This window comes from Xenopus laevis, chromosome 5L (assembly GCF_017654675.1).
Source record: "Xenopus laevis strain J_2021 chromosome 5L, Xenopus_laevis_v10.1, whole genome shotgun sequence".
NCBI lineage: Eukaryota > Metazoa > Chordata > Amphibia > Anura > Pipidae > Xenopus > Xenopus laevis.
In genome coordinates, this window is record NC_054379.1 from 71653246 (window position 1) to 71679208 (window position 25963).

Sequence of the window (25963 nt, forward strand, 5' to 3'; positions counted from 1 at the left end):
CCAAGGACTTACCAAAGACCCACCTCTTGGTCCAAGCGTTATATAGCTTTCAGAAGGCATTTACAGTAATTATGACAAGGGGTTCACGGAAATACTATACATGGTCCGGCGAGGAGACTTACTGGCATATATTTGTACATTCCTGTAAGATGTGCAGTTTTGCAACATAAGAGATTTCTGGTTCCAACTGTCCACAGCCTCGTAAACATCTGTTGGCTAAACATAGCCATTGTGGTACAGACAGCTATTGAGCAACACTTCTGCAAAAGGGCATAAGAGACATGCTGACACTATGCTGACACTCTGGAATTCAAGTAACAGAGTGGGGATCATTTATTTGTATGGCCTAGTATAAACTATATGAGTGACCATTGTCCACAGTAGACCATTTAGCCCTTTTTAGTCCATCCTGCCTTGGGCCCTATAGCGTTATGGCGTCATAGAGGGTGGGGGTGACAACTATCAACCCTCTGACACTAGCCATTCGTCCGTCTTAGGATTTGGACCGTTCCAGCTATCAAATTCTACTGTCATATCAAATTCTACTGTCAAGTGTCATATAAATTAATTTGAAAAACTCAAGCTATGATGCTATTATAAGATATGGGCATTGATTTATTTTCACTTTCTGCCTTGAAAAATAGTTGCTTTTATCTGTACGCTAAATAAATATTTCAAGTTATTTTAAGCGATTGATGTATTGTAGAAATGTGTGCACTGTACCCGATCTTTTTCTTATAAGGACTGCACCACTCTAGATAATGGATAGTACTTATAACTGCACAACTCAAAAACTATGAGAACTACACGTGCTATAATGTAGATTCATGGTAGAGATTAGTTTATTAGAATATTCCCAAACACTGACTTTGCCCCCATTAAAGGAAAACTGAGTGTGCAGAAACTATGGAAAAGCACAGAAAATGGATTGACTTTCACACAATGGTTAATTTTTATTTAAATTTTAATTTTTACAGAAGAGTTAGTGGACTATACCGCTAGCCAAATGTAAATAAGTAATTTCTTACTTTTTTTTTTTTCCTTTTCTTTTTTTTTCATCTATTCAACTCTTGATCTGCAGGATTCAGTATGTATTCTATTCAATTCAGTAAATTTGTACAGTTGTCAACTATTATTTTAATTTCCAGGGATGTTGATTTTTCTCATCAAAGTACCAATTTTATACTGGCATGTGGCATATATATATATATATATATATATATATATATATATATATATATATATATATATATATATATATATATCATTTCAGTACTCCTATGGTAGCCTTTGGTGTAACCGCAACGTTCCATTGGAAATGTATGTATTTTCAAATGTTGACAACTATGCTTTCTTGTTGAGCTTTTCTGCTTGCTTGAATTCATCACACTGACTAATATTTTTTTATATTATGATATGCGAACTTCTCCGACTTGAAATGTAGGAGAAGTTGATGCAAAGGCAGAGATCACATATGTAATAAATAATTGCTTTCTAGCTATAGTGTAAAAGACAGCATAGTAATTACTGTAGTGTAGATAAAAGCTGCCACACAATTTACAGAAGGAGCAATCTTTATATCTTTAGACACATTTCACTTTAGACATTTGATTTGCAATGGAACAGTCAATAAAATTGGCTATAGCTCTCTGCCATTAATGTTGGAGACAAAATTAGCACAGCTTCAATTTTTCCTAAAAGTACTATGTCCAAATTTGTGTTGAGATGGCTGGTTTTAGTTACTTAGTTATTTCACTTTTAGTTCTGGTGAGCTGTTGTTGTTTTGGGGGCTTGTTTGAGACAATTCAACAATAAAACTTTTAGATTTTTTTAATGAAAAAGACAAACCTAATAAATAGTTCACACAAATTATTAAGTAAATAATTTAATAATGTATTACCACATTTAATTATGGCTTATTAATATCCTTTTGGTCAATTAACACCGGTTTTCAATTATTTTTTGTTATTTATCATTAAAAGTGGTGGTTCACCTTTAAGGTAACTTTTATTATGTTATAGAATGGCCAATTCTAAGCAACTTTTCAATCGGTTTTCTTTATTTATTTTTTATATTTGCTTTTTCTTCTAAATCTTTGCAGCTCTGCTCTGTAAAGCTACAAATTTATTGTTATTGTTACTTTTTATTACTGATCCTTCTATTCAGGCCCTCTCCTATTCATTTTCCAGTCTCTTATTCAAATCAATGCATGGTTGCTAGGGTAATTTGGACCCTAGTTACCAGATTGCTTATGATTCAAATTGAAGAGCTGCTGAATAAAACGCTAAATAACTCAAAAACCTTCAATAATAAAAAATGAAAACAAATTGCAAATTGTCTCAGAATTTCACTCTCTACATCATACTAAAATGATCTCAAAGGTGAACAACCCCTTTAATTATGTATTTATATGTACCATTCTTGTACATTATATATGTGCAACAACTTCAATACAGATTTAGAAACCAACTCTAGCATTATTTAGTAAACTACACCCCTAATTCTACAGTTTTACTACATTTATAGGAGATTGCCACTCCTCTTTCCATTGAATGTTGTACTATGTTATACCTTGCAATATGAAAATAAAGTTTGCTCCATCTGTATTTAATAAGCATCCACCGTATGCTCTCCCCATCATGCATGTTAAAATCATATCTCTTTAATACAGGTATTGAATCTCTTAGCAGGAAACCCATTATCCAGAAAGCTCCTAATTATAGGAAGGCCATTTCCCATGCAGTAAATTTTAATCAAATAATTAAAAATATATTTTTCTTCATTATCGATATTAATAAAGCTGTATATTGTAACTATAATAAATCCAAAAATAATCCTATTGGGTTTTATGTTTAAGGGGCCAATTTATCAAAAATCAAGTTTATTTTTTACGAATGTACTTGAGAATATTCTTTTTACCTCGAACAGTCCCCATTTCTTAAAGAATAAAACCACGAAAAGTCACCAGAAAAAACTCGGCAAGTCAAAGCTGGCAAGGTTGTATAAAAGTCAGTGGGAATATTCTCTGACAACTTTATCTATTTATTTATTTATATTCCCAGTTTATTAAAACATTCAAGATTTTCAGCCTCATTAAAAATGAATGGGGCAAGGAGATTCTCACTGAGATTCCGCAAAAAAATGCATGCAGCAATATTTTGTTGCATTAATTTTTCTTAAACAAGCTAGCATTCGAGAAAAAAAGTTGCACTAGTTTTGTGTGCGTTATTTTTCTTATCCATGTTTTTTTCTCATGAAATCTGGCCCTAAATGTCACTAATACTTATGACATTTACTCTCTAAAGTGGCTGTAGGCAGGATCAAAATAACAATCAGCTGAATAACTTCATCTCTTAATTAATTGTATGAACTCCTAGATAATAGCAAACGTAAATATGAATATTTGTTCAAAGGTACCTTAACTTGCAGATGCATGGATACAGGCATGTAAGACACCTTGCTTTACATGGTATTATCACTTACAGATCAATACTTAATGTTTGCCTTGGCAACAGCTTGAAAATATGTGTAATCATTTCTGTACAGTAAATCCTTGTGTGTGGGACCAAATATGCTCATGTTCTATACATACAGGGGCAGTATATACAGTATGTTACTAATTTGTTTTTTAATCTGGGTATTTGTGTGCTACAGTTACAGATGCAGATGGCAGAGTAAAACTACTTGAGAAAGAGGCAGATCGGTTACTGGATAAATTGAAACCAATCAAAGAGCTGCAGGAGAACCTTGGAAAGAATATCTCACAGATCAAGGAACTGATCAATCAAGCACGGAAGCAAGCCAATTCTGTAAGAAATTGTGTTTCTACAATTGTTGGTACTGCAACACAGATTACTATCTTTGGTATTACTGTTATTTATTTCTTAAAGTAATCACTGTAATGGGCTATGGCTGTACTTCAGTCATGTATCATTGTCCTATTTTTAAGAAAATGCCACAATTCTTGTTGACATCTTCAGGAACTGGACCCAGACATATAAGGCACTTTTTAAGAGGACTCATGGGCTCCACAAACATTATTATATCATTCTGCTCAAATAGGTCCCATATTATAACTATATCTGTTAAGGTAAAACACACCTATTTATGAGGAATTCCTCACTTTAACCAAATGGATGTAATGCACATATCACGCTTACCCTTTCTGCTTACATAGTACCGCTTTGTACCCTTTAAGCCCCTTAGTAAATATATCCACATACATTGCAAATGTTTCTGAATGAATTAATACTAAGGGGCACATTTACTAAGCTCGAGTGAAGGATTAGAATAAAAAATACTTCAAATTTCGAAGTATTTTATTGGCTGCTTCGACCATCGAATTGGCTACTTCGACCTTCGACTACGATTTCGAATCAAACGATTCCAACTAAAAATCGTTCCACTATTCGACCATTCAACCATTCGATAGTCGAAGTACTGTCCCTTAAAAAAAAACTTTGACCACCTACTTTGCCACCTAAAACCTACCGAGCACCAATGTTAGCCTATGGGGAAGGTCCCCATAGGCTTTCCAAGCAATTTCTGATTCGATTGATGGATTAAAATCGTTCGATCGAACGAATTGTGGTAAATCCTTCGACTTCGATATTCAAAGTCAAAGGATTTAACTTCGATGGTCGAATATCGAGGGTTAATTAACCCTCGATATTCGACCCATAGTAAATGTGCCCCATATTGTAATAAAATGGTATATTGAATTTGTAACTCTCAGTACAGCCCATTACTAGATGACTATTTCACACAAAATAAATATACTTCTTTAACAGTAAGGAAGACAACATATCTCTTTAGAGTAAAACTGAGATTTTATTGGATATAAATGAGTTGCTTTCTGTAAATGTATTGAACTGCATGGTGGAATATTTTTAATCTCAATACCGGTTAAATGTACAACTTGTAGGAATATGTGCTTTTGGGTTCAACATGGTTAATACTGATTCTTTCTTATAAATCACTCACCAAGAAATACTGGAAAATAATTTTATCTCAAGGGCATTTTTTTCTGTGTTTGAAGTAATGGAGTCACATTTCTCATGCTTTTTCTTTTAATGTCATTTAGCCTCCTGTAAATTATATTATTTCCAGTTATTTATAACCCTGCCTTCAAACATCCAATATGCAGGTTGAAAATTAGCCCAGCAGACGCTTCTTATGCTTTCAAATCCCATTTTATTGGAAACTCTAATAATGCTGCCCAGCACTGAACATATGTATCCTATATCATAGTCCGTAGGCCTAATTAGCTCTGTCATGTATTTCAATCAATTTCAACCCATAAAATCATGTCTTACCCAAAAGCATGTTGCTAATATCTTTGATTATATGCAGTGACGTTTTTTTCATATACAAGACATCCACTAGATCAAAGCATTACTCCACCTTTATAGAAAATAAAAAGCAGGGGTACATTTTTAAAATACTGAGTTGGTTACATTTTATTTAGTAGGAACAGTTAACCCCGATACCACTCTGTGAAATGACAGCCTACAGTCTAACACAAAAGGAACTGGATTAATAATAATAATAATAATAATAATTAGAGCAACCAGTTGGTAAGAAGGCCATAAAATGCATGTTCCTTTTTGTGAAAGGAAGTTATATTAAATATGGTCGAATTCTCAGTTTTGTAAGCCCATTTTGTCCCTTAAACATGGATTATGTCCTTTTCTGAAGCAAACGTGTTGATACAGCTTAGGTCACAAACAAAAAAGGGGCTGTTCAAAGGAACTTTAGAGGGCTATTAAATCCAATCTATGATGCTGGTGTTCTTGGTGTACTTGAGAGTTCGGTAACTTTTAAACTGTTTAAAACTGCCTAATAACCTGACAAGGAGTGGCTGTTATAGGTCCCTTGTTTGTGGTTACCTGTGGCTTTGGCCACTAGACTTAGGTCAAACAAGTGAACAGTGAGATCAAATAGGTGTCCAGAAGTAAGGAAGATTATGCAGTAAAGGACAATTAGAGGTGTGACCCTAGAGCAGGGGTCCCCAACTTTTTCAACCTCTGAACCCCATTCAATTGTAAAAAGAGTTTGGGAGCAACACAAGTATGAAAAAAGTCCTTGGGTTGCCAAATAAGGTGTGATTTGGTAGGTCCTATATGGATTGGCGGTCTAAAGGAGGCTCTGTTTGGCAGTACATCTGGTTTTTATGCACCCAAAACTTGCCTCCAGGAATTATAAAATAAGCACCTGCTTTAAAGAGATACGGACACCAGAAATTAAACTCTTGTTTACATTTATCATAATATTGGCTTTGAAAGCAACAACTCTGTCTAGAAAAAAACTGTAGTTTACAGCCTGAGACCTTTAGAAACAATCCCTTCTGACAGCATAGAATAGGGATGAGAATTCGCCCATCACTAGTTACATGTATCAGACCCTATATTTGACACTCCAGCCTTTTCATTCTAGGGTATTGTAGTGTATTACTGTATATGACTAGGGGGAGAAAACATTTTAAAACGCAGCAGCAGTGCCTGATGCTGTAAAGGAGGGATGTTGGAAATGCATATACTCATTTTCAGCACACTATTAATGCAAGTACCATCTATGTTTTAACAAAATATTTTATCTTATGCTCTTAGTGTTCAGTATATATTTTTTTAAACACCGTAGAAACCCAAATTTGCGTTTTGTTGCAGTACCATTCAGGCAAGCTGTGTCTTTATCTTTCCTGGATTTCATGTTTTTCTTGAATTGATGCCATTTTAAGCAGTCCTCTGGGAAATATAAAATCAGGGTTCTACTGTATACAACATTAGTTTTAATTATACTAGGTCTCCCATATTTACAGTGCAAAAAACTTGTTTTGATGCTAAAGGTGCATTTGTCTCATTTATGGAAGTACTATGTGAGATCACAAAGACATAAAATTGTAAACCTAGCATGTTTTCTAGAAAAGACCTGCTCTGTTTGGTGCCACTTCAAAATACAGTACCTTCCAGTCGTGGATATGAGTGAAAAACATAAAGGCATGAACCTCTTCACAACATCCGTAATCTTTCAAGAAAAAAATGCAGAAAGTGAAAGGCTTTGATTAATGCTCTTATTGAAAGAATGAATTCACAAAGCTCACCCAAATCCCTGAGTGACAGATACATTGTTTGTTTCCACAGTACAGTAGCAAATGCATAAAGTACATAATCCATATATGCCCAAGAATTCACCTGTTCTTTTGTCTACTTGCAGATCAAAGTTTCAGTGTCATCCGGAGGCGACTGTATTCGTACATATAAGCCTGACATAAAAAAAGGCAGATTTAACACCATCATACTTAATGTGAAAACAGACACCCCAGACAATCTATTGTTCTATCTTGGAAGCAAACAGTTTGTAAGTATTTGTAAGCTGACAGCTCTGTTTTCTCTCAGTATGGCAAACTGCCTGCCCCTACACTGTATACCTGTTTAGTTAAAAGATTTCTTTGCTATAAAGCCCCGGTGATTGCTTTAAAGCTATAGCATACTATAACCCTTATCCACTAAGGATGCATGATCTTTTACTATATGTAGCAATGCTTCACATTTGCTTCTATTGAAATAAAGTTGAAACCAAATGTATATGAACCCTTTAGATATGTTATATAAAATACAGGTATGGGATCAGTTATCTGGACACCCAGTGTCCAGAAAGCTCCAAATGACAGGAAGGTCATCTCCCATAGGCTCCATTTTAATCAAATCATTCCAATTTTTAAAATGATTTCCTTTTTCTCTCTAATAATAAAACATTACCTTAATTCTTGATGTCTCTTAATTGTCCAAATTGTTACGTATTGTATTGCACTTTTGTTTAATAAACAAAACTTGATTACAAAAAAAAAATAAAACAGTACCTTGTCCTAACTAAGATATAATTGATCCTTATTAGAGCTTAAACTATCTTATTGTCTTTAATTAATGTTTAAATTATTTTTTAGCAGACTTTAGGTATGGAGATCCAAATTACAGAAAGACCCCTTATCCAGAAAACCCCATTCTGGATAACAGGCCCCATACCTGTATAGGGGAATGCTATATAATATACTGTTCTATGTGGCTATTTTTACTTGACAGGATAGAAACCAGCATAGTTACCTCAACAAGAGGAAGGACGAGCCCCTTAAATGTTTTTTCCACGCTAATAATAATAACTTTGGGTGTTCTAAATTATGACATTTTGTTTCTTCTGCCGTATAATATTGCAGTACAATGAATGTTTTTTTATTCAGTATTTTCATTCATTTTAGACTGACTTTCTGGCCATAGAAATGAGGAAAGGAAAAGTCAACTTTTTGTGGGATGTGGGATCTGGTGTTGGGCGAGTTGAATATCCTGAGTTAAACATCAATGATCATTACTGGTACAGGATTGAGGCTTCACGGTAAGTCCGATTCTGTATAGAATTTTTAAAAACGAAAGTGCAATGTGCAGAGTTGAATGTCGTAGACGCAATTCACCAAGTTTTTACCTTAATGCATTGATTATGTATTCTCCCCTAATTACTGTGTAATGGGACCACTTGCAGAGTGTTTGAAAATTACCCCTTTTAATATCTAGAAAATTAAGATTTTTTTTCTTTTTTCTTATCCAACTCATGAAATATGGCTTTGCGTGTTATTACAGTTGCAAAGTTTGCTTCTGGTCTGAAACCAATAGTAACCATAGGGCAAGTGTTTGGAATGAAATTCACAATTGGTTGTTATGTGCTACAAGACCTGGAGCAAGCTAAATATGTTTATTATTACATTGACTTCCAGTTTGTTTTTCTATATTTTATGTATTTACTTATCTTATTTATATAGCAGCACAGGTTTACGTAGTGCTGTCCAAGGTGAAAGCCCAAACAGGGGTACAGTTATTATGAATTAGACAGAATCAATATGTATTGGCTGGGAGTTTTACACAGTCCCTGCCCCGAAGAGCTTACCGTCTACAAGAAAGAAGAGACAAACAGAAACAAAATGGGGAGGGGGAACAAGTGCATAGGTGTTGTTGCCAAGGCGGACTATTGAATTGCTCTATTTTTTTAGTTCCTTCTAAAACATGATTCATATGGAGGTTAAAGAATAGGGTTGGAGAGATAGGTTGGTGGTGCAAGATGATAGAGCACCCCAGACTTGTGGGGTAACCCGGGAGAATGGTTTTATGGTTTTATGGATGACTCTTGTGATTAACTGTATGGGAAATAGATTGTCCTGAGCTGTGGAACAGTTCTGTGGTATGTAATACAAACCTATAAAAGGAGTTTACTGGTACTGTAGGTTTATAGCAGAGATTTAAAAAAATGAAAATTCAATTTGTACTCTTACAATAATACATTAAAAGCAGAGTAATTTACTGTGGATGAGGATTTGTGATGCCTCTGTTGTTTTTTTTTCTCTTCATAATATACTATATGCAAATAATATGTTCTGCTGGGAAATTTTATTTTCTGTAAACTCATCTCCTCCTTATCTTCAATGTAAGTAATCCCAGTCATGGGGGAAATTGATTATCACTATAATCAGCCTCATGCATGGAGAGAGAAATGCCATTAGGATGAATTTATAGAAAGCTGAGCTTCATATTAAGACTCCTAATAGGTTTATTTCTTATTCTTTTGGTCACCGCTCAAGCCCGACATGTAGTTTTGTCTCAGACATCTATTTAATATGTTCTAATTTGCAGTAAAGCTTTTAAAAAACAACTGCTTGTTTCAGCATTTAATAAGCCTAAGTCAAGGTTATTTATGTTTGGTGTAATTTTTTTTTAAGAATGGAATAGATTTGTGTGTCCTTTCTTTCTCACAAAATCTTTGAACACCACATCATTCTAAAATTTGCAATGCAAAACATGGTTGTCTTTCAGAATTGAATTTTAATAAACTCTTCCTAATGTGCAAATAAATAACCTCTCTCTTGTTTTTGTCTAGTTTATTCGTAACAATTCCACACTTGTACAAATATGAGCTATTTTTCCTGTGTGTGTCTTTCTTGAGGGCTTTATTTTAGGGACTGCCGTGCTAATTTGCTGCTTCCTTGGGAATATTTCACTGTATGAGAGAGAGAAGGAACATTACACATTAGAAAAGGATGCTCATTTCCATTCTGCAAAATAGAGCCATGGTTGTTAATGTACAGTAGATTTATGTATGTTATAATGTATAAATATGTCATCCTCTATGTGGCTGATGTTTGTCCTTGCAGTTCCTTAAAAGGGTAGTCCACTTTCACAAAACTTCAAGGTTTCTTTACTAACATTGGCTGCTATGGGCAGCTGCACGTGAGCAGTTGAGTACCTAACAGCAATTAGCTTAATATAGTCTGCAACATGTTTAAATACAAAACTGATGTAAATGATGAACAGTCACTGTCAAGTGCAGTATAAATATGTTGACACTATACAAATATTAGATAATACCTGAAAGTTACTTTTGTAGAGGTAAACTACCCTTTTAATATGTTCAAACAAAACCTGCATTCATACTGTGGTCACAGTGATCCATATAATGGCATGCATTTGGTTTTAATCTTCATAGTCTTCTTTTATCCTTCTTCTCTTATTACAGTTCAAGCATAAATGGTACCATTTCTGTACAAGCACTAGAAGGTCCCAAAGCCAGTATTGTACCTGGTGTGTTCAGTTCCACTTCTCTGCCTGGTTATACTATTTTGGATGTTGATGCAAATGCCATGCTTTTTGTTGGTGGTCTAACAGAAAAAATCAAGGTATGGTACTAGACTGCAGCTGTACTTCTGTCTAACTCTGAAACATATTCAACAGCTTTCTTTTATGCCAAAGAATGAACCGCATGATTAGGAAGGAATGAAATCATTCATTGCATACACTTTCAAAGTGTGTAGTGCTTAGCTTTTTCACCATAAAAACAACGCATTAAATACAGTGCATAAAAAAAAAAGAGTTGTTTAATACATTCAGGGCATCAATATAAATTTCCCAATAGCACAAACACAAACTAGTCCATACTTCAAACAGTATCGTTAAGCTAGGCCCAAAATCTTTAGTGGGTCACCGAGTTCCAGATTATTCAGACACAAACTCCAGCAGCACTCCGGTATAGTGAAAGAAATTTATTTGTGCAAATGAAGCAACGTTTCGGGCATAACCAGTGTAATGGAAACTACTATTCTTACCCAAGATGGCGTCCAAGATGGCGACCTCCTGCCCCACCGCATGGCTCCTGCTGGGCGCTGCCCTGTGACATCAGCGTCTTCTCGGTCTGGGATTGGTCGCCGGCGACGGAACGGACGCCGGCGTCAGAATCGGGCGCCGGCGTCAGGACGTCAGCGTGGGGACGCTGGCGTCTGCGTCTGACGCCAGCGCGTCAACATTTGGCGCCAAGCCTTGGACTATTTAAACCCCATTGCCCTTTTCTTCTTTGCCCAATTATAGGTTCCATTGACTTGTGTTCCTGGGTGTGATTTCTGATTTCTGATATTCTGTGTACCGATCCTTGCCTGCTTTCTTGACTCCGTTGTTTGCCGCCTGAACTGAATTACTGCCTGTACCTTGACTACTCTTTTGGATAAACCTTTTGTACTTCGAACCCGGTGTTTGTCTCCTCTTTGGTCCGCAACTTCTACTGCTGCGCCTTCGGGCCTTTACAGTATAATTGGGCCATGGACCCTTCGGAGGAGGCCCAAGCACCTCTCGATGTAGGAGGGGCCATTCGTGGATTGGCTTCGCGGATGAAAACCTATGAAGCCCAGCAATCCCATTTCGGCCAGGCTCTGGAGGCAATTCTGGAGAAGCTGACAGCTCTGTCACCCGCGGCTCCTGCGATCGTGCCTGCTCCGGCTATTCCTATCCCACTCCAGGTTTCTGAACCTCGTATCCCTGCTCCACCTCTTTTTAGCGGTGATCCAGAAGCGTGCAGGGGCTTCATCAACCAGTGCGAGATTCAGTTCGCCCTGCTGCCAGGTCAGTTCATTTCTGAACGTGCCAAAGTGGGTTATATAATCACCCGTCTGCAGGGAAAGGCTTTGGAGTGGGCATCCACCCTTTTGGGAAAAGGAGGATCCTTTGATTGATAACGCCAGAGCATTCGTTCAAGAACTCCGTACGGTGTTTGATGCTCCGGGCCGTGCCACTTCTTCCTCCGCCAGGCTTTTCCAGCTTCAACAAGGCGTCCGCTCGGTCTCCGAGTATGCTATCGAATTTCGCACCCTGGTGGCGGAGACGTCTTGGAACAACGACGGTTACCATGCAGCCTTCTACAATGGGTTAGCTATTCGGATTAAGAACGACCTGGTGTCCCGAAGATTCCCTCCAGATGGGAGGACCTGGTCGCATTGGCCGTGAAAGTAGATACCCGCCAGAGGGAATTCCAGATCGAACTTGATCGCGAATGCTCTAAGAGGAATTCACGATTCCAGCCTATCCCTGGCCCCCCATTTTTCAGAGACCCTTGCTCTACGATCCTGCTCACATCTCGCCCTCTCCACCTCCTGCGGCTTCTGCTTCTTCCTCTTCTCTACCAGCAGAGGAACCGATGCAGATCGGACGGGCTCGTCTTTCCGAACAGGAGAAGAATCGGAGAAGGGCGGCGGGGTTATGTCTCTACTGCGGGGGCAAAGCTCACTTTGCTCATGAATGCCCAGTGAAGCCGGGAAATGCCAAAACCTAGGTAAGTTTGGGGAGACTTACCTGGGTGGAATTTGTCATTCTCCCCGTTCTTCAGCTCAACGTTTCCTCCTCCCAGTGCAGATCCAGTTCGGTTCCAAAAAGATCTCTTCTCAGGCCTTCCTTGATTCGGGCGCAGCTGGAAATTTCATGGACCGAGTATTCGCTGTCAAACATTCCATTCCTCTCCAGTCTTTGGCAAGTCCGCTCCGAGTCCTGGCGATAGATGATCGTCCCTTGTCTTCCGCTGTCATCTCGCAAACTACCCAAGAACTCTCTTTCAAGGAGGGCACCATGCATTTGGAAAGACTGTCCTTTTTTCTTATCGATTGCCCCTCCACTCCAGTTGTTTTAGGTCTACCCTGGTTGTGCCTCCATAATCCTGTCATTGATTGGGCTTCTACACAAGTTTTCAGGTGGAGCCCATTTTGTTTACAGAACTGTTTACCCGCTGTTCCTGTCGTTAAAATTTCTTCTGTGTCTTCAAAACCTTTTCTTCCATCTGCCTATCAAGCATTTTCCGATGTCTTCAATAAAAGTTCTGCCGAGAATCTTCCACCTCATCGTCCATACGACTGCCCTATTGAACTTTTATCCGGTTCCATGCCTCCTCGTGGCCGCACCTATCCACTTTCCCCCTCGGAGACTTCTGCTATGAAGTCCTATATTCAGGAGAATCTTCAGAGAGGATTTATTCGTCCTTCCATCTCCCCTGCAGGAGCGGGGTTCTTCTTTGTCGAAAAAAAGGATGGTAGCTTGCGGCCCTGCATTGACTACAGAGGACTTAATAAAATCACCATTAAAACAGGTACCCTCTTCCTCTCATTTCTGAACTGTTCGATCAACTCAGGGGTGCCAGCCTGTTTACTAAGTTGGATCTTCGTGGGGCCTACAACCTCATTCGGATTCGTGAGGGGGATGAGTGGAAGACCGCCTTCAATACTCGTGATGGTCATTATGAGTATCTGGTCATGCCTTTTGGTCTCTGTAATGCCCCTGCGGTCTTCCAGGAATTCGTTAATGACATTTTTCGTGATTTATTGGGGCAGTGTGTGGTTGTCTATTTGGATGACATTCTTATTTTTTCTAAGGACCTCCAAGAGCATCGCAACCAAGTACGTGAAGTTCTATCCAGACTGAGAAAAAATCATCTTTACGCTAAGTTGGAAAAGTGCATCTTTGAAGTCTCTTCTATTCCTTTTCTGGGTTATATTATTTCTTCTCTTGGCTTCAAGATGGATCCGGCCAAAGTCTCCGCAATCCTGGACTGGCCTCTTCCTACCAGCGTCAAAGCTGTTCAAAGGTTTGTTGGCTTCGCAAATTACTACAGACAGTTCATTAAAAACTTTTCTTCCAGACTTTCTCCAATTCTTGCCCTGATCCGTGGTGGAAACAAACCTCAACACTGGCCCCCTCAAGCTTTGGAAGCCTTCAAGTCTCTCAAGGAAGCGTTTTCCTCCGCTCCAATTCTTAGACACCCTGAGCCTCTTCAACCATTCTTCATCGAAGTCGACGCCTCGGACATCGGTGCTGGAGCCGTGTTATCTCAAAGGTCTTCTTCTGATGGTAAACTTCATCCATGTGCTTTTCTTTCCAAAAAATTTTCTTCCCCAGAACAAAACTACGACGTTGGCAACCGGGAGCTGCTTGCGGTTAAGTTGGCCTTAGAAGAATGGAGACACTTATTAGAGGGATCTGCTGTTCCGGTAACAATCTTTACTGATCACAAGAACCTCGAATTTATTCAGTCCCTCAAACGCCTCAATCCCCGGCAAGCCAGGTGGGCACTTTTCTTTTCTCGTTTTAATTTTGTCATTACTTTTCGTCCTGGGTCCAGAAACAGGAAGGCCGATGCACTATCCAGAAGCTTTATTCCTGAGGATTCTGGCTCCGAAGACCCTGAACCTGTTGTTCCTTCGTCCAAGATCATCGCAGCCTTGTTTCCTGCCTGTGCTCCGCAACTACTTTCCGCTCAAGCTTCTGCTCCTGAAGAGACTCCCCTGGGTCTAGCTTTTGTTCCTCCTGAATTTCGTCCTGCCATTTTGTCTCAGTCCCACAATTCTAAACAGGCCGGTCATCCTGGGATTAAAAAAACCACTGAACTTTTGTCTCGTCTGCTTTGGTGGCCATCTTTAAGAAAGGATGTTAAAGACTTTGTTTCTTCTTGTTCCACCTGTGCCGTTTCCAAGTCCGGACATTCTCCCCCAAAGGGTTTTTTGTTACCTTTACCCATTCCTTCTAGACCTTGGACTCATCTTTCCATGGACTTTATTGTCGATCTTCCAAGTTCTTCCGGCCACACTGTCATCTGGGTGGTGATCGACCGATTTAATAAGATGGCTCATTTCACTCCTCTCCGCAAACTACCATCTGCCCCGGAACTTTCTGAACTCTTCATTAAACATATTTTTCGTCTTCATGGCTTTCCTGCTGAAATCGTGTCTGATCGTGGACCTCAATTTGTGTCTAAGTTTTGGAGGTCTCTGTGCAAAGCCTTGAATATTTCTCTACAATTTTCTTCCGCCTACCATCCTCAGTCCAACGGAGCCGCTGAACGTGTCAATCAAGCGTTAGAACAATTTCTGCGCTGTCATGTGTCCTTGTGTCAGGATGATTGGTCGGACCTCCTTCCATGGGCAGAATTTGCCCACAACAATTCCCTTCATTCTTCTTCCCAGAAATCTCCATTCTTCTGTGTTTATGGTTTAAACCCTTTGGCTTTTCCTCAGGACCTCCTACTTACCAACGTGCCTGCCGCCAATGATCAAGCAGCCCATATGATGGCCATCTGGCATGCCACGGCCGCTAATTTGGGAAAGAGTTCTTCTTCCCAAAAGAAATTTGCAGACAAAAAGAGGATTGCTTCGCCAAATTACTCTCTTGGTGATAAGGTTTGGTTATCCACTCGAAATATTCGTCTTAAGATTCCCTCTCCTAAACTTGGTCCCAAGTTCATCGGTCCCTTTCCCATCATTGAGGTCATCAATCCAGTGGCTGTCCGTCTTCTTCTCCCACCCGAAATGAGGATCCCTAATGTGTTTCATGTGTCTCTTCTTAAACCTGCAGTCTCCTCTCCTTCTTCTTCTTCCACAGCTCCTGTTGTCATCAATGATTCCTTGGAGTTCGAAGTTAACCGAATCTTAGACTCTCGCCTTTCCAGGGGTGCTCTCCAATATCTCATTGAATGGAAGGGTTTTGGTCCTGAGGAATGCTCCTGGGTGAAGAAGTCTGATGTTCATGCCCCCATCCTTGTCCGCAGGTTCCACAAACAGTTTCCTTCTCGTCCTGGTCCCGGTGGTCCTGAGGCCCCCCCTAGGGAAGGGGGTACTGTAATGGAAACTACTATTCTTACCCAAGATGGCGTCCAAGATGGCGACCTCCTGCCCCACCGCATGGCTCCTGCTGGGCGCTGCCCTGTGACATCAGCGTCTTCTCGGTCTGGGATTGGTCGCCGGCGACGGAACGGACGCCGGCGTCAGAATCGGGCGCCGGCGTCAGGACGTCAGCGTGGGGACGCTGGCGTCTGCGTCTGACGCCAGCGCGTCAACATTTGGCGCCAAGCCTTGGACTATTTAAACCCCATTGCCCTTTTCTTCTTTGCCCAATTATAGGTTCCATTGACTTGTGTTCCTGGGTGTGATTTCTGATTTCTGATATTCTGTGTACCGATCCTTGCCTGCTTTCTTGACTCCGTTGTTTGCCGCCTGAACTGAATTACTGCCTGTACCTTGACTACTCTTTTGGATAAACCTTTTGTACTTCGAACCCGGTGTTTGTCTCCTCTTTGGTCCGCAACTTCTACTGCTGCGCCTTCGGGCCTTTACAACCAGCCCTTTATCAAGCTTGATAAAGGGCTGGTTATGCCCGAAACGTTGCTTCATTTGCACAAATAAATTTCTTTCACTATACTGGAGTGCTGCTGGAGTTTGTATCTGAATTTGCACTGGACCTGGGCAGACAGAGTCGCAGCTGGCACCCGACGCTACAAAAAGCGGTGAGATTGATTGTGTAGCACTACAACCTATGTTTGCGAGTTCCAGATTATGGCATATTTTTGAGAGAAGTGGCCCCAAGTACTGTCCTGCCTTCCAAAGTGTTGACAGTTAGTAGTTAGTTAATTCATTGTATGATTAAATTCACAGAAAGCTGATGCTGTTAAAACTACCACATTTTCTGGCTGCATGGGAGAAACATTTCTGGATGGCAAACCTATTGGACTATGGAATTACAGGGACAGAGAAGGTGACTGCAAAGGATGCTCCATCAGGTACAGACAGAAATATTAACCATGAATGAAAATGTATTAATGTCTTTTGCTCTCAAAAAATGCTGCATGGACAAGTCAAAAGAAAGTTGGTTTTGAAAGAGCTCACTGCTCACTGCTACCACTAGGCGTTTTGTGTTTTTTGAAAAGCTAATTCCTATAACTAACTGCATATCGGTAAAACCCAGATTAAACTGGAAAGGTAAGTTATTCACTAACCATGAGTTTATTCATAGCCCACAGATTGCAGACAGCGAGGGTACTGTACAGTTTGATGGAGATGGATATGCCTTGGTCAGCCGCCCTATCCGATGGAATCCAAATATTTCAACAATAACGTTCAAGTTCAAAACCTTTTCTTCAAATGCACTTCTGATGTACCTGGCAACAAATGACTTGGTAGGGAAGTTAACGTTCACATAAGTATCTGTAGCTAATGCTTAAACACATTACAAAATGCATTCAGCTTCATTTTTAAGTGCGGATACAGGTCTCTAAAGACTGATGGCGAGCCAGGTTGGGTGTAGGCTGGGAGTGGGTGGGTTAGGATCAGGTGCAGGTCAATTTATGTTGACCCACACATCACTTCTGATTATAAATGTTTAATTCTCATTCATGAAGTAGCCATAGCCACCAGGAATGTGATACGTGTATCCCAGCACCTGCAACAATGTTTACCAATTAACCATTACACCTGTATCTGTAATTACAAAGGTACCTTAAAGGGGTTATTCACCTTTAAGTTCAGTTTTAGTATGATGTAGAGATTGATAATCTGGGACAATCTGCAACCATTTTCATTTTTTATTATTTGTGTTTTTTGAGTTATTTCGCTTTTTATTCAGTAGCTCGGCAGTTTGCAATTTCAGTAATCTGGTTGTTATTGTCCAAATTACCCTAGCAACTATACATTGATTTGAATAAAAGATTGGGATATGATTATGAAGTGGCCTGAATAGAAAGCTGAATAATCAAAAGTAGAGATACCAATACATTTTTAGCTTTACAGAGCATTTGTTTTTAGATGGGGTCAATGACCCCTATTTGAAATTAAGAAAAAGTCCGAAGAAGAAGAAGGCAAATAATTTAAAAAGTATATAAAAAAAATTAAATAACGAAGACCAATTGAAAAGTTATTTAAATTTGGACATTGTATAACATACTAAAAGTAAACATAGAGGTGAATCGCCCCTTTAAACAAGGGCACTACAGTCAAAAATTCACAATTTTTTTTGCTCATAAAACATAAACCGAAGCAATTGTATAATAGTCAGAATCTGCAAAGGAATTAACCGACAATCTATTTCAGTTTACTCCTTTCATGGCTTTGAGTCCTGACTTATTCTGCAAATGGTTCATAATTAGCTGTAGCAGCATTGGACATCATTATTATAATGAATGGATTTTGGGTTTCTCATTAGAACTTTTGCAGCATAAAACTGATCTTTTCTGTCACCTGTAATGATAGAAAAACCAACAAGCTGATTGTTATGTGAAATGTGTTATTTTTCAATCGCACAGAATGTGTGATGGGGCCTGGAAAGACATTTGTACTAAAGAAAAAAAATCTTTAACTTCTGATTTTCAACAGAAAGATTTTATGAGTGTGGAGATGACTGATGGGCGTATAAAAGTAAGCTATGATCTGGGGTCAGGCACTGCCTTTTCAGTTAGCAACAGAAATCACAATGATGGAAAATGGAAATCCTTTACCCTCTCTAGGATACAGAAACAAGGTAGGTGATTTAAAACATGCATTATTAACATTGGAAACTCTGTTAATTAATTCCAAAGTGTGTGAAACTGAAGATCCATAAGATGTCCTTAAGTAAGTAAAGAGTGAGAAATGAATAAGGTGTGTGTATATATATATATATATATATATATATATATATATATATATATATATATATATATATATATTTATATATATATATAACAATCACAAAGAAAAAACCGCACTCACAGGTCTTGTCAATGGTGAAAAAAGAAAAAAACTTTTATTTCAACGTTTCGGCGCAATGACTTGGGCCGTCTTCAGGAAGTCTTCACTTCCTGAAGACGGCCCAAGTCATTGCGCCGAAACGTTGAAATAAAAGTTTTTTTCTTTTTTCACCATTGACAAGACCTGTGAGTGCGTTTTTTCTTTGTGATTGTTATGCTATGCTATAACCAGCACCCAGGCAATTATCCATGAGGATCAAGAGTGCACCACTGTGGACTTTTATATATATATATATATATATATATATATATATATATATATATATATATATATATATATATATATATATATATATATATATATATATATATATATATATATATATATAATTGCTTGGTGAGGGCAGCACTCCGCCTTTGTAGCATTCCTCGGGTGCACGGTAATAATATATACGATATATATTATAAGCAAAAAGAAGACCAGCAACACCGAGATCTCTTGTGATATAGTCAATTTATGTTGTGAAATCACATGCAAGCCGACGTGACGTTTCGGTCCACACAGGGACCTTTATCAAGGCAGATAAAGGTCCCTCGATAAAGGTCCCTGTGTGGACCGAAACGTCACGTCGGCTTGCATGTAGTGATGGGCGAATTTATTCGCCAGGGCGCGAATTCGCGGCGAATTTGCGCGATTCGCGTCCAGCGAATAAATTCGCGAAACGCCCGCGAAAATTCGCCCATCACTACTTGCATGTGATTTCACAACATAAATTGACTATATCACAAGAGATCTCGGTGTTGCTGGTCTTCTTTTTGCTTATATATATATATATATATATATATATATATATATATATATATATATATATATATATATATAAATATATATATATGTGTGTGTATATATATATATATATATATATATATATATATATATATATATATATATATATAGCAAAAGTTTCCAGACCAGCACTCCCTTTTGGTGAAAATCAACAATCTTTTATTGTGACATGGTACATGGACCAGCACTCCCTTTTGGTGAAAATCAACAATCTTTTATTGTACCATGTCACAATAAAAGATTGTTGATTTTCACCAAAAGGGAGTGCTGGTCTGGAAACTTTTGCTGTATGCTAATATTACCGTGCACCCCTACTTATCCATTGCCTTGGAGTGTGGATACTCATCTAAGAAATATATATATATATATATATATATATATATATATATATATATATGTGTGTGTGTGTATATATATTTATATATATATATATATATATATATATATATATATAATATATATATATATATATATATATATATATATAAATCCAACCTTCAGAAAATAAGCCTCAATTTTAAAACATAGCCTTTATTCGCTCCGTAAAAATTCGTACAGTTCACTGAATAAGCAACTTATCTGTATGAGTCCATATCATAACGCAGCATTGTGGCACTCACGCGACGTTTCAGGAATACTCCTTTCCCTTTCTCAAGCCTATCACATGTGCACTAGCGTTTCAAGACTCCATGTTGCAACTCGCTTCTTCGTGTGGCGGAAGTGGCGTGTCAGATCAGCGCGATGATGCACTTCAAAAATAGGAAGCGGACCAGCGCGTAAGCGGACACTCCACCCCGCCCATCGGTTACTAAGAAGTCCCCATAGTTACCACATCGATTTACATATGCATAAATTTAGCCATAAGCATTATTTTCATGACAGACAATGAACTTGTTTATAGTTACAAATCTAAATAACACGGTAACACCATATAATACAAAATCTTTATAAGAATAAATGAAGATCAAAATCTTTGTTCAATCCACCTGGGGATAAAGTCCCTAATCTATCAATCCACTTCACCTCTGCCCTTTTTAGCTCTAAAATACGATTACCTCCTCTTTTTGGCGGTGGAATATGTTGTATAACTTTAAATCTCAAATCATTTGAAGTATAACCTAACTCAAGGCAATGTCTGGAAACTGGTAATGATCTATTGCCCGTATTTATACTTGACCTATGTTGTGAAAACCTGTCCTTCACTTTTTGGGTGGTTTCACCCACATATATCAAATTACAAGGACAGATCAACATATAGACAACATAATTTGTTTCACAAGTATTGTAGCCTCTAATTTTAAATTTTTGTTTTGTATGTGGATTTTCAAAGTCTGTGCCCACCTGTACATAACGACATTGGGCACAGCCTTTGCATTTATACATGCCCTCCCTTTTGGGTCCCCAAAATGCAACTTTTTTAGGGGGTACACTAACTTCAGCCCGTACTAACTTGCTTCCAATTGTCGTGCCTTTGCGAAATGACATCATTGGGCCTTGTTGGAAAGTAGAAATGGATGGATACGCTTCGCGTAATAAGTGCCAATATTTATCTAGCGCGGTTTTAATACCTGTACTGGCTGAACTATATTGTGTAACAAATGCTAGTCTATCCTTCTTAGTTGAACTTTTTCTAAGTCTTCCTTCCTTCTCTCTATCCCTTACCCTTTGCTTATTTTTCTGAATAACATCACTTGAGTATCCCCTATTTCGTAATTTCATACTCATAGTCTCAAAATCCTGTTCACAAGCCAAGCTGTCATTGGTAATCCTGTTAACCCTTGTAAATTGACTAGTAGGAATAGATTTTTTAACCGCAGGTGGATGAAAGCTATCATATGCGAGCAACTGATTTCGATCAGTAGGTTTCGTGTAAATACGAGTATCAAAACCCGTCTGAGTACATGTCACTAGGACATCTAAAAAGGAAACAGTTTGAAAACTAGCAGTCATAGTGAATTTGATGTCAGTATGGGCTACATTAAGGCTACGGAAGGCGGACAAGGACTCCAGGTCACCCGCCACACGAGAAACACGTCATCGATGAATCTCCACCAGGCCACACAGTGCCTGATGAAGAATCCATCCTGATAGACATGATCTCTCTCAAACCAACTAATGAAAGAGTTGGCATATGCCGGGGTGACCTTGGAGCCCATGGCCGTCCCCCGTGTCTGCAAGTAAAATTTATCCAAGAATCGAAAATAATTTCTATGTACTATAAAGCTATATATATATAATATATATATATATATATATATATATATATATATATATATATATATGTTTTTTTAAAATGAAACAAGCTGAAATGCTGCTCCTCACCTTTATATATATATATATATATATATATATATATATATATATATATATATATAAATATGATGGTAAGATTTTGACTATAATTTTTATGAGACTTTTATACATTAACATAAATAAAATAAACAAGCACTCTCATTCTGGCGACTCCAAACACACAAAACTGTACATGTATATTTAATATTAAGGTAATAATACAATAGTTCCACTTTTTTTACAGTAACAGAACAATGAAAAACTAAGGGGGTTGTGTAATATCGGTTGCAAAGTTTGCACAAGTTGTGCAATTGTAATTCATAGCAACCAATCAAATATTTGCTTTTTGTAACTATTACCTGTTACTTGTTGTTTGATTACTTTTGGATACTAGAACTGGCTGCTCCAATCTGTGTGGCCTTTTCAACCAATAAGTGCTTTATATGCTTTGTATACTATACGTTAAAAATGTCAATACAAAAAATTATTTACAAGTTAATTGCAAACTGAAGTATTTCTCTAATTGGCAAAATAAATTTGAGTGACACGCAGAGGGAAGTTTGCCTATTTATTACATATCACAGTGAACCATTTCAGTAACTCTTATCGCCCATTACTCCTACTACCTGCTAATTAACCTGATCCAATTCTTAGCTGTCAAAATGGAAAAATTATATATTACCCTTTATTTTTATAGTGCCAACATATTCCAAATCAATATTTTCAAACTTTGAGTAACAGCCCTTTCTATGCATTGTAATATACTGCATTGTTACCCTGAGGTGTTGGGAATTGTATGCTGCCACAATTTATACAGTTAAGCTCCAATGTAGCCATGGGGGCTATAGGTTTATACAGTAGATAAAAGATAAGATGCGTAAAATACAATAGGATTATTACACAGGAAGATAAATAGGAGCCAAGGTCATTTCTAGTTTTCTACAAAACTGCAGAATGAAAACCTTTCTTATTTAATATTTAGTTTCTTTTTTATTTGTAGGTGATTTATATATTATATATACACACACACACACACACACACACACACACACACACACAGGTATGGGATCTGTTATCCGGAAACCCATAATCCAGAAAGCTCCTAATTACAGAAAGCCCATCTCCCATAGACTCCATTTTATCCAAAAAATTGACAATTTTAAAAAATGATCTTTTTCTCTGTAATAATAAAACAGTAGTTTGTACTTGATCCAAACTGATATATAATTAATTAGTTCATGTAACCGCTGTATATATTGAAGCATGGCAGTACATATAATTAGAATAAAGCAACTTGAGTGGATTGTGTTCAAGTTTATATGCCAGATACTGAAACAAATGCTAAAGCAATGTACATCTTAATACTAATATATGTATTTTAAGGTTGGTTTTATTAATATTGCACCAGCAATGTATGTGACTTTATTCCCCTTTTTAGTTTTTAGAAAAAAATTGGAGAAAATGTCTTATTTGTACATGAACTGCATATTTGAAATGTATATTCTACAGTGGCATACTATTGATGGGTTTTCTATTATTTGTTAGCCAATGTCTCAGTTGTGGATCTAGATACCAATGAAGTGGACAAATTAACAATTATGACAAGTGGAAGCAACTTTGGTCTTAATCTTAAATCAGATGAGAAGATTTATTTTGGGGGTCTGCCAGTACTGAGGAATTTAAGGTAAATCTTTTTTTCCCCACATTTTTTATGTGAAGTATTTAAGGGTGTTTATATATATATAATATAAAGGAACTACAGTATATATACTGTTCCTACGTTCAATACCATTAAATAATAGCTGTGTTAAAATTTATGTTATAATATTAATCTCACTTAAAAATATACAGCTATAGGGTCTGTTATCTAGAAAGCTCCGAATTATGGGAAGGCTAACGGCGAAAAATTTGCGAAACGCATTGAAGTCAATGGGCGTCAAAATTATTTTGATGAGAACAATTGTTATACGTGCGCCTCTTTTGGCCAAATGCATTAAAGTCAAAGGACATCCGAATAATTTTGATACGCAACAATGTTTATGTGCGTGACAATTCTGACGCGCAACCAAATGTTTTCATTGCAGCGGATTTTTCACCAGCGAATTTTTGCCGCTGTTTTGCGAAATGCGGAAATTCGCCAAATTTGGCCTGGTGAATTTATTCGCCCATCACTATTTTTAATAATAATATTAATAATCGGTATTTGAGGCAAAACAATTCTATAGGGTTTATTTAATGTTTATATTATTCCTTAGTAGATTTAGAGGCACATTTATCAAAGGTTGGATTTCGAATTCATGTGAGTTTTTAAAAACTCCCCTAAACTCACATAAATTCAAAATTCGACAAATCAAAAAGTATTAATAAAATCTAATTTTTAAAACTCAGATGAATTAAATCAACCCGAAAAATCTAATCGAATTCAATTCAAATTCGATTTGAATTTAAAAAACTTGATTCGAGTTGAATTTCATGAAGGCTGCAAACAACTTAAAATTGATTCCTGGACCTCTCCCATTGACATAAACAGCAATTTGGCAGGTCGTAGGTGGCGAATAGTCGAATTTAAGTTCTTAAAGGGCCAGAGTATGATAAATCTTGAAAATCGAATTCGAATTTTTTAAAAAACTCAAATCGAATTTCAATGACTCCTTAGACTAATTTGACAGTTTTGACCATAAAAAATTTAGAAAATTAGAATTTTCAATTCAACCCTTGATAAATCTGCCCCTTAAAGTAACAGGTCCCATACCTGTGTATTATCCATTTTATTTCCAAAAGTACACTTTAAAATGGATTAAGGATTGAAGTCTCACTTTCTATCATTTCAATTCCCTACAAATAATGAAGCATCATTTGTATTATTAAAGAGACAGGCACTAAATAGGAAAAAAGGGAAATCTCAATTCATTATACCTCATAGCATAGGGATGTGGAGGGTAACAAAATTGTTCTTTCTTCTCCCTAAAACAATGCAGCTTTAGGTAAGAAATTCAAGAAGAAACCCTTTTCCAGTTGCACTTTTAATTTAAAATCAAAACACTTTTCAATGAAAACACCTTTTTTATATATTTCCTGGGCATTTTGTAAATAGGTGTATACTTTCCCTTTGGTAAAATCTGAGACTTGAAAGTATCTTATCAGTTAAGGGATCATGTAACTTTCATTACATAACTCCTTATTAATGGCAAACGTAGTGCCTTTTAGCACATGGTTTGCCTGGGAACAGTAACCCATAGCAACCGATCAGCAGGTAGAATTTACTGGTCACACGTTTAAAAGCAGATGTCTTATTGGTTGTTATGGGTTAATGCTATTAGACAAACCTAGTGTGTTTTTGTGACATTTGGGGGATAAAGTGACTTTTAACCTTCAGAAAAGTATTATTTACAAATGGAAGAAACCATTTGGTCAACCAGTGACCCATTTTTCAAGCCATTGAATCTGAGCAGTCAGTTTGACTATCCATAATTCATAGTAACAGTCTGAAATTCTGTACTTGGCCTAGCAACCTATTGCAAACAGATGTTTACTTTAAAGCTGGCTGCTGATTGGTCACTGCAGGTTACACCACCTGGTACAACTTTTATTACATTACCCTACAATTTGTGCCTTGTAGTATGTCATTTATATTCAGGTCTCTGAGTATTAGGAATTTTTCCTCTACCTTCCCATAGTTTTTTATGATGCAACCCCAACTTTACAACTTTTAGCTGTGTTGTTAATTAAACTAAAATAGTTCTGAATTGTTTGAATTCCCTGCCCTTTCAATCATACAGTTTTACTGGTTTTGCAGCTCGGTGTTGTCCTTTATAAGAACAAATATCTACAGATATTTTTTTTAAACAAGCTGTGACTGTGATGTTACTACAAACTAGTGTAGAAGGCATCTTAATTAACTTTAAATATGCTTTATTTCTTTACACTGTCAACGATCAGAGTTCTTCTCTTCTATATAATGTTACTGGATTTTTTTAATTAAAGAAACTC

General features: G+C 37.4%; 1 protein-coding gene across 1 annotated transcript in view; it reads left to right on the forward strand.

Annotated features, from left to right (window-relative positions):
* Nucleotides 1-25963, forward strand: part of LOC108716137 (laminin subunit alpha-2-like) — a 433274-nt gene that overhangs the window by 373876 nt on the left and 33435 nt on the right. The window contains exons 44-52 of the mRNA XM_041562932.1: nucleotides 1082-1087; nucleotides 3655-3809; nucleotides 7213-7356; nucleotides 8252-8385; nucleotides 10552-10711; nucleotides 16769-16893; nucleotides 17127-17289; nucleotides 18482-18626; nucleotides 23519-23657. Coding sequence (XP_041418866.1) covers nucleotides 1082-1087; nucleotides 3655-3809; nucleotides 7213-7356; nucleotides 8252-8385; nucleotides 10552-10711; nucleotides 16769-16893; nucleotides 17127-17289; nucleotides 18482-18626; nucleotides 23519-23657 — 1171 coding nt within the window. The remainder of the gene's footprint in view (nucleotides 1-1081; nucleotides 1088-3654; nucleotides 3810-7212; nucleotides 7357-8251; nucleotides 8386-10551; nucleotides 10712-16768; nucleotides 16894-17126; nucleotides 17290-18481; nucleotides 18627-23518; nucleotides 23658-25963) is intronic.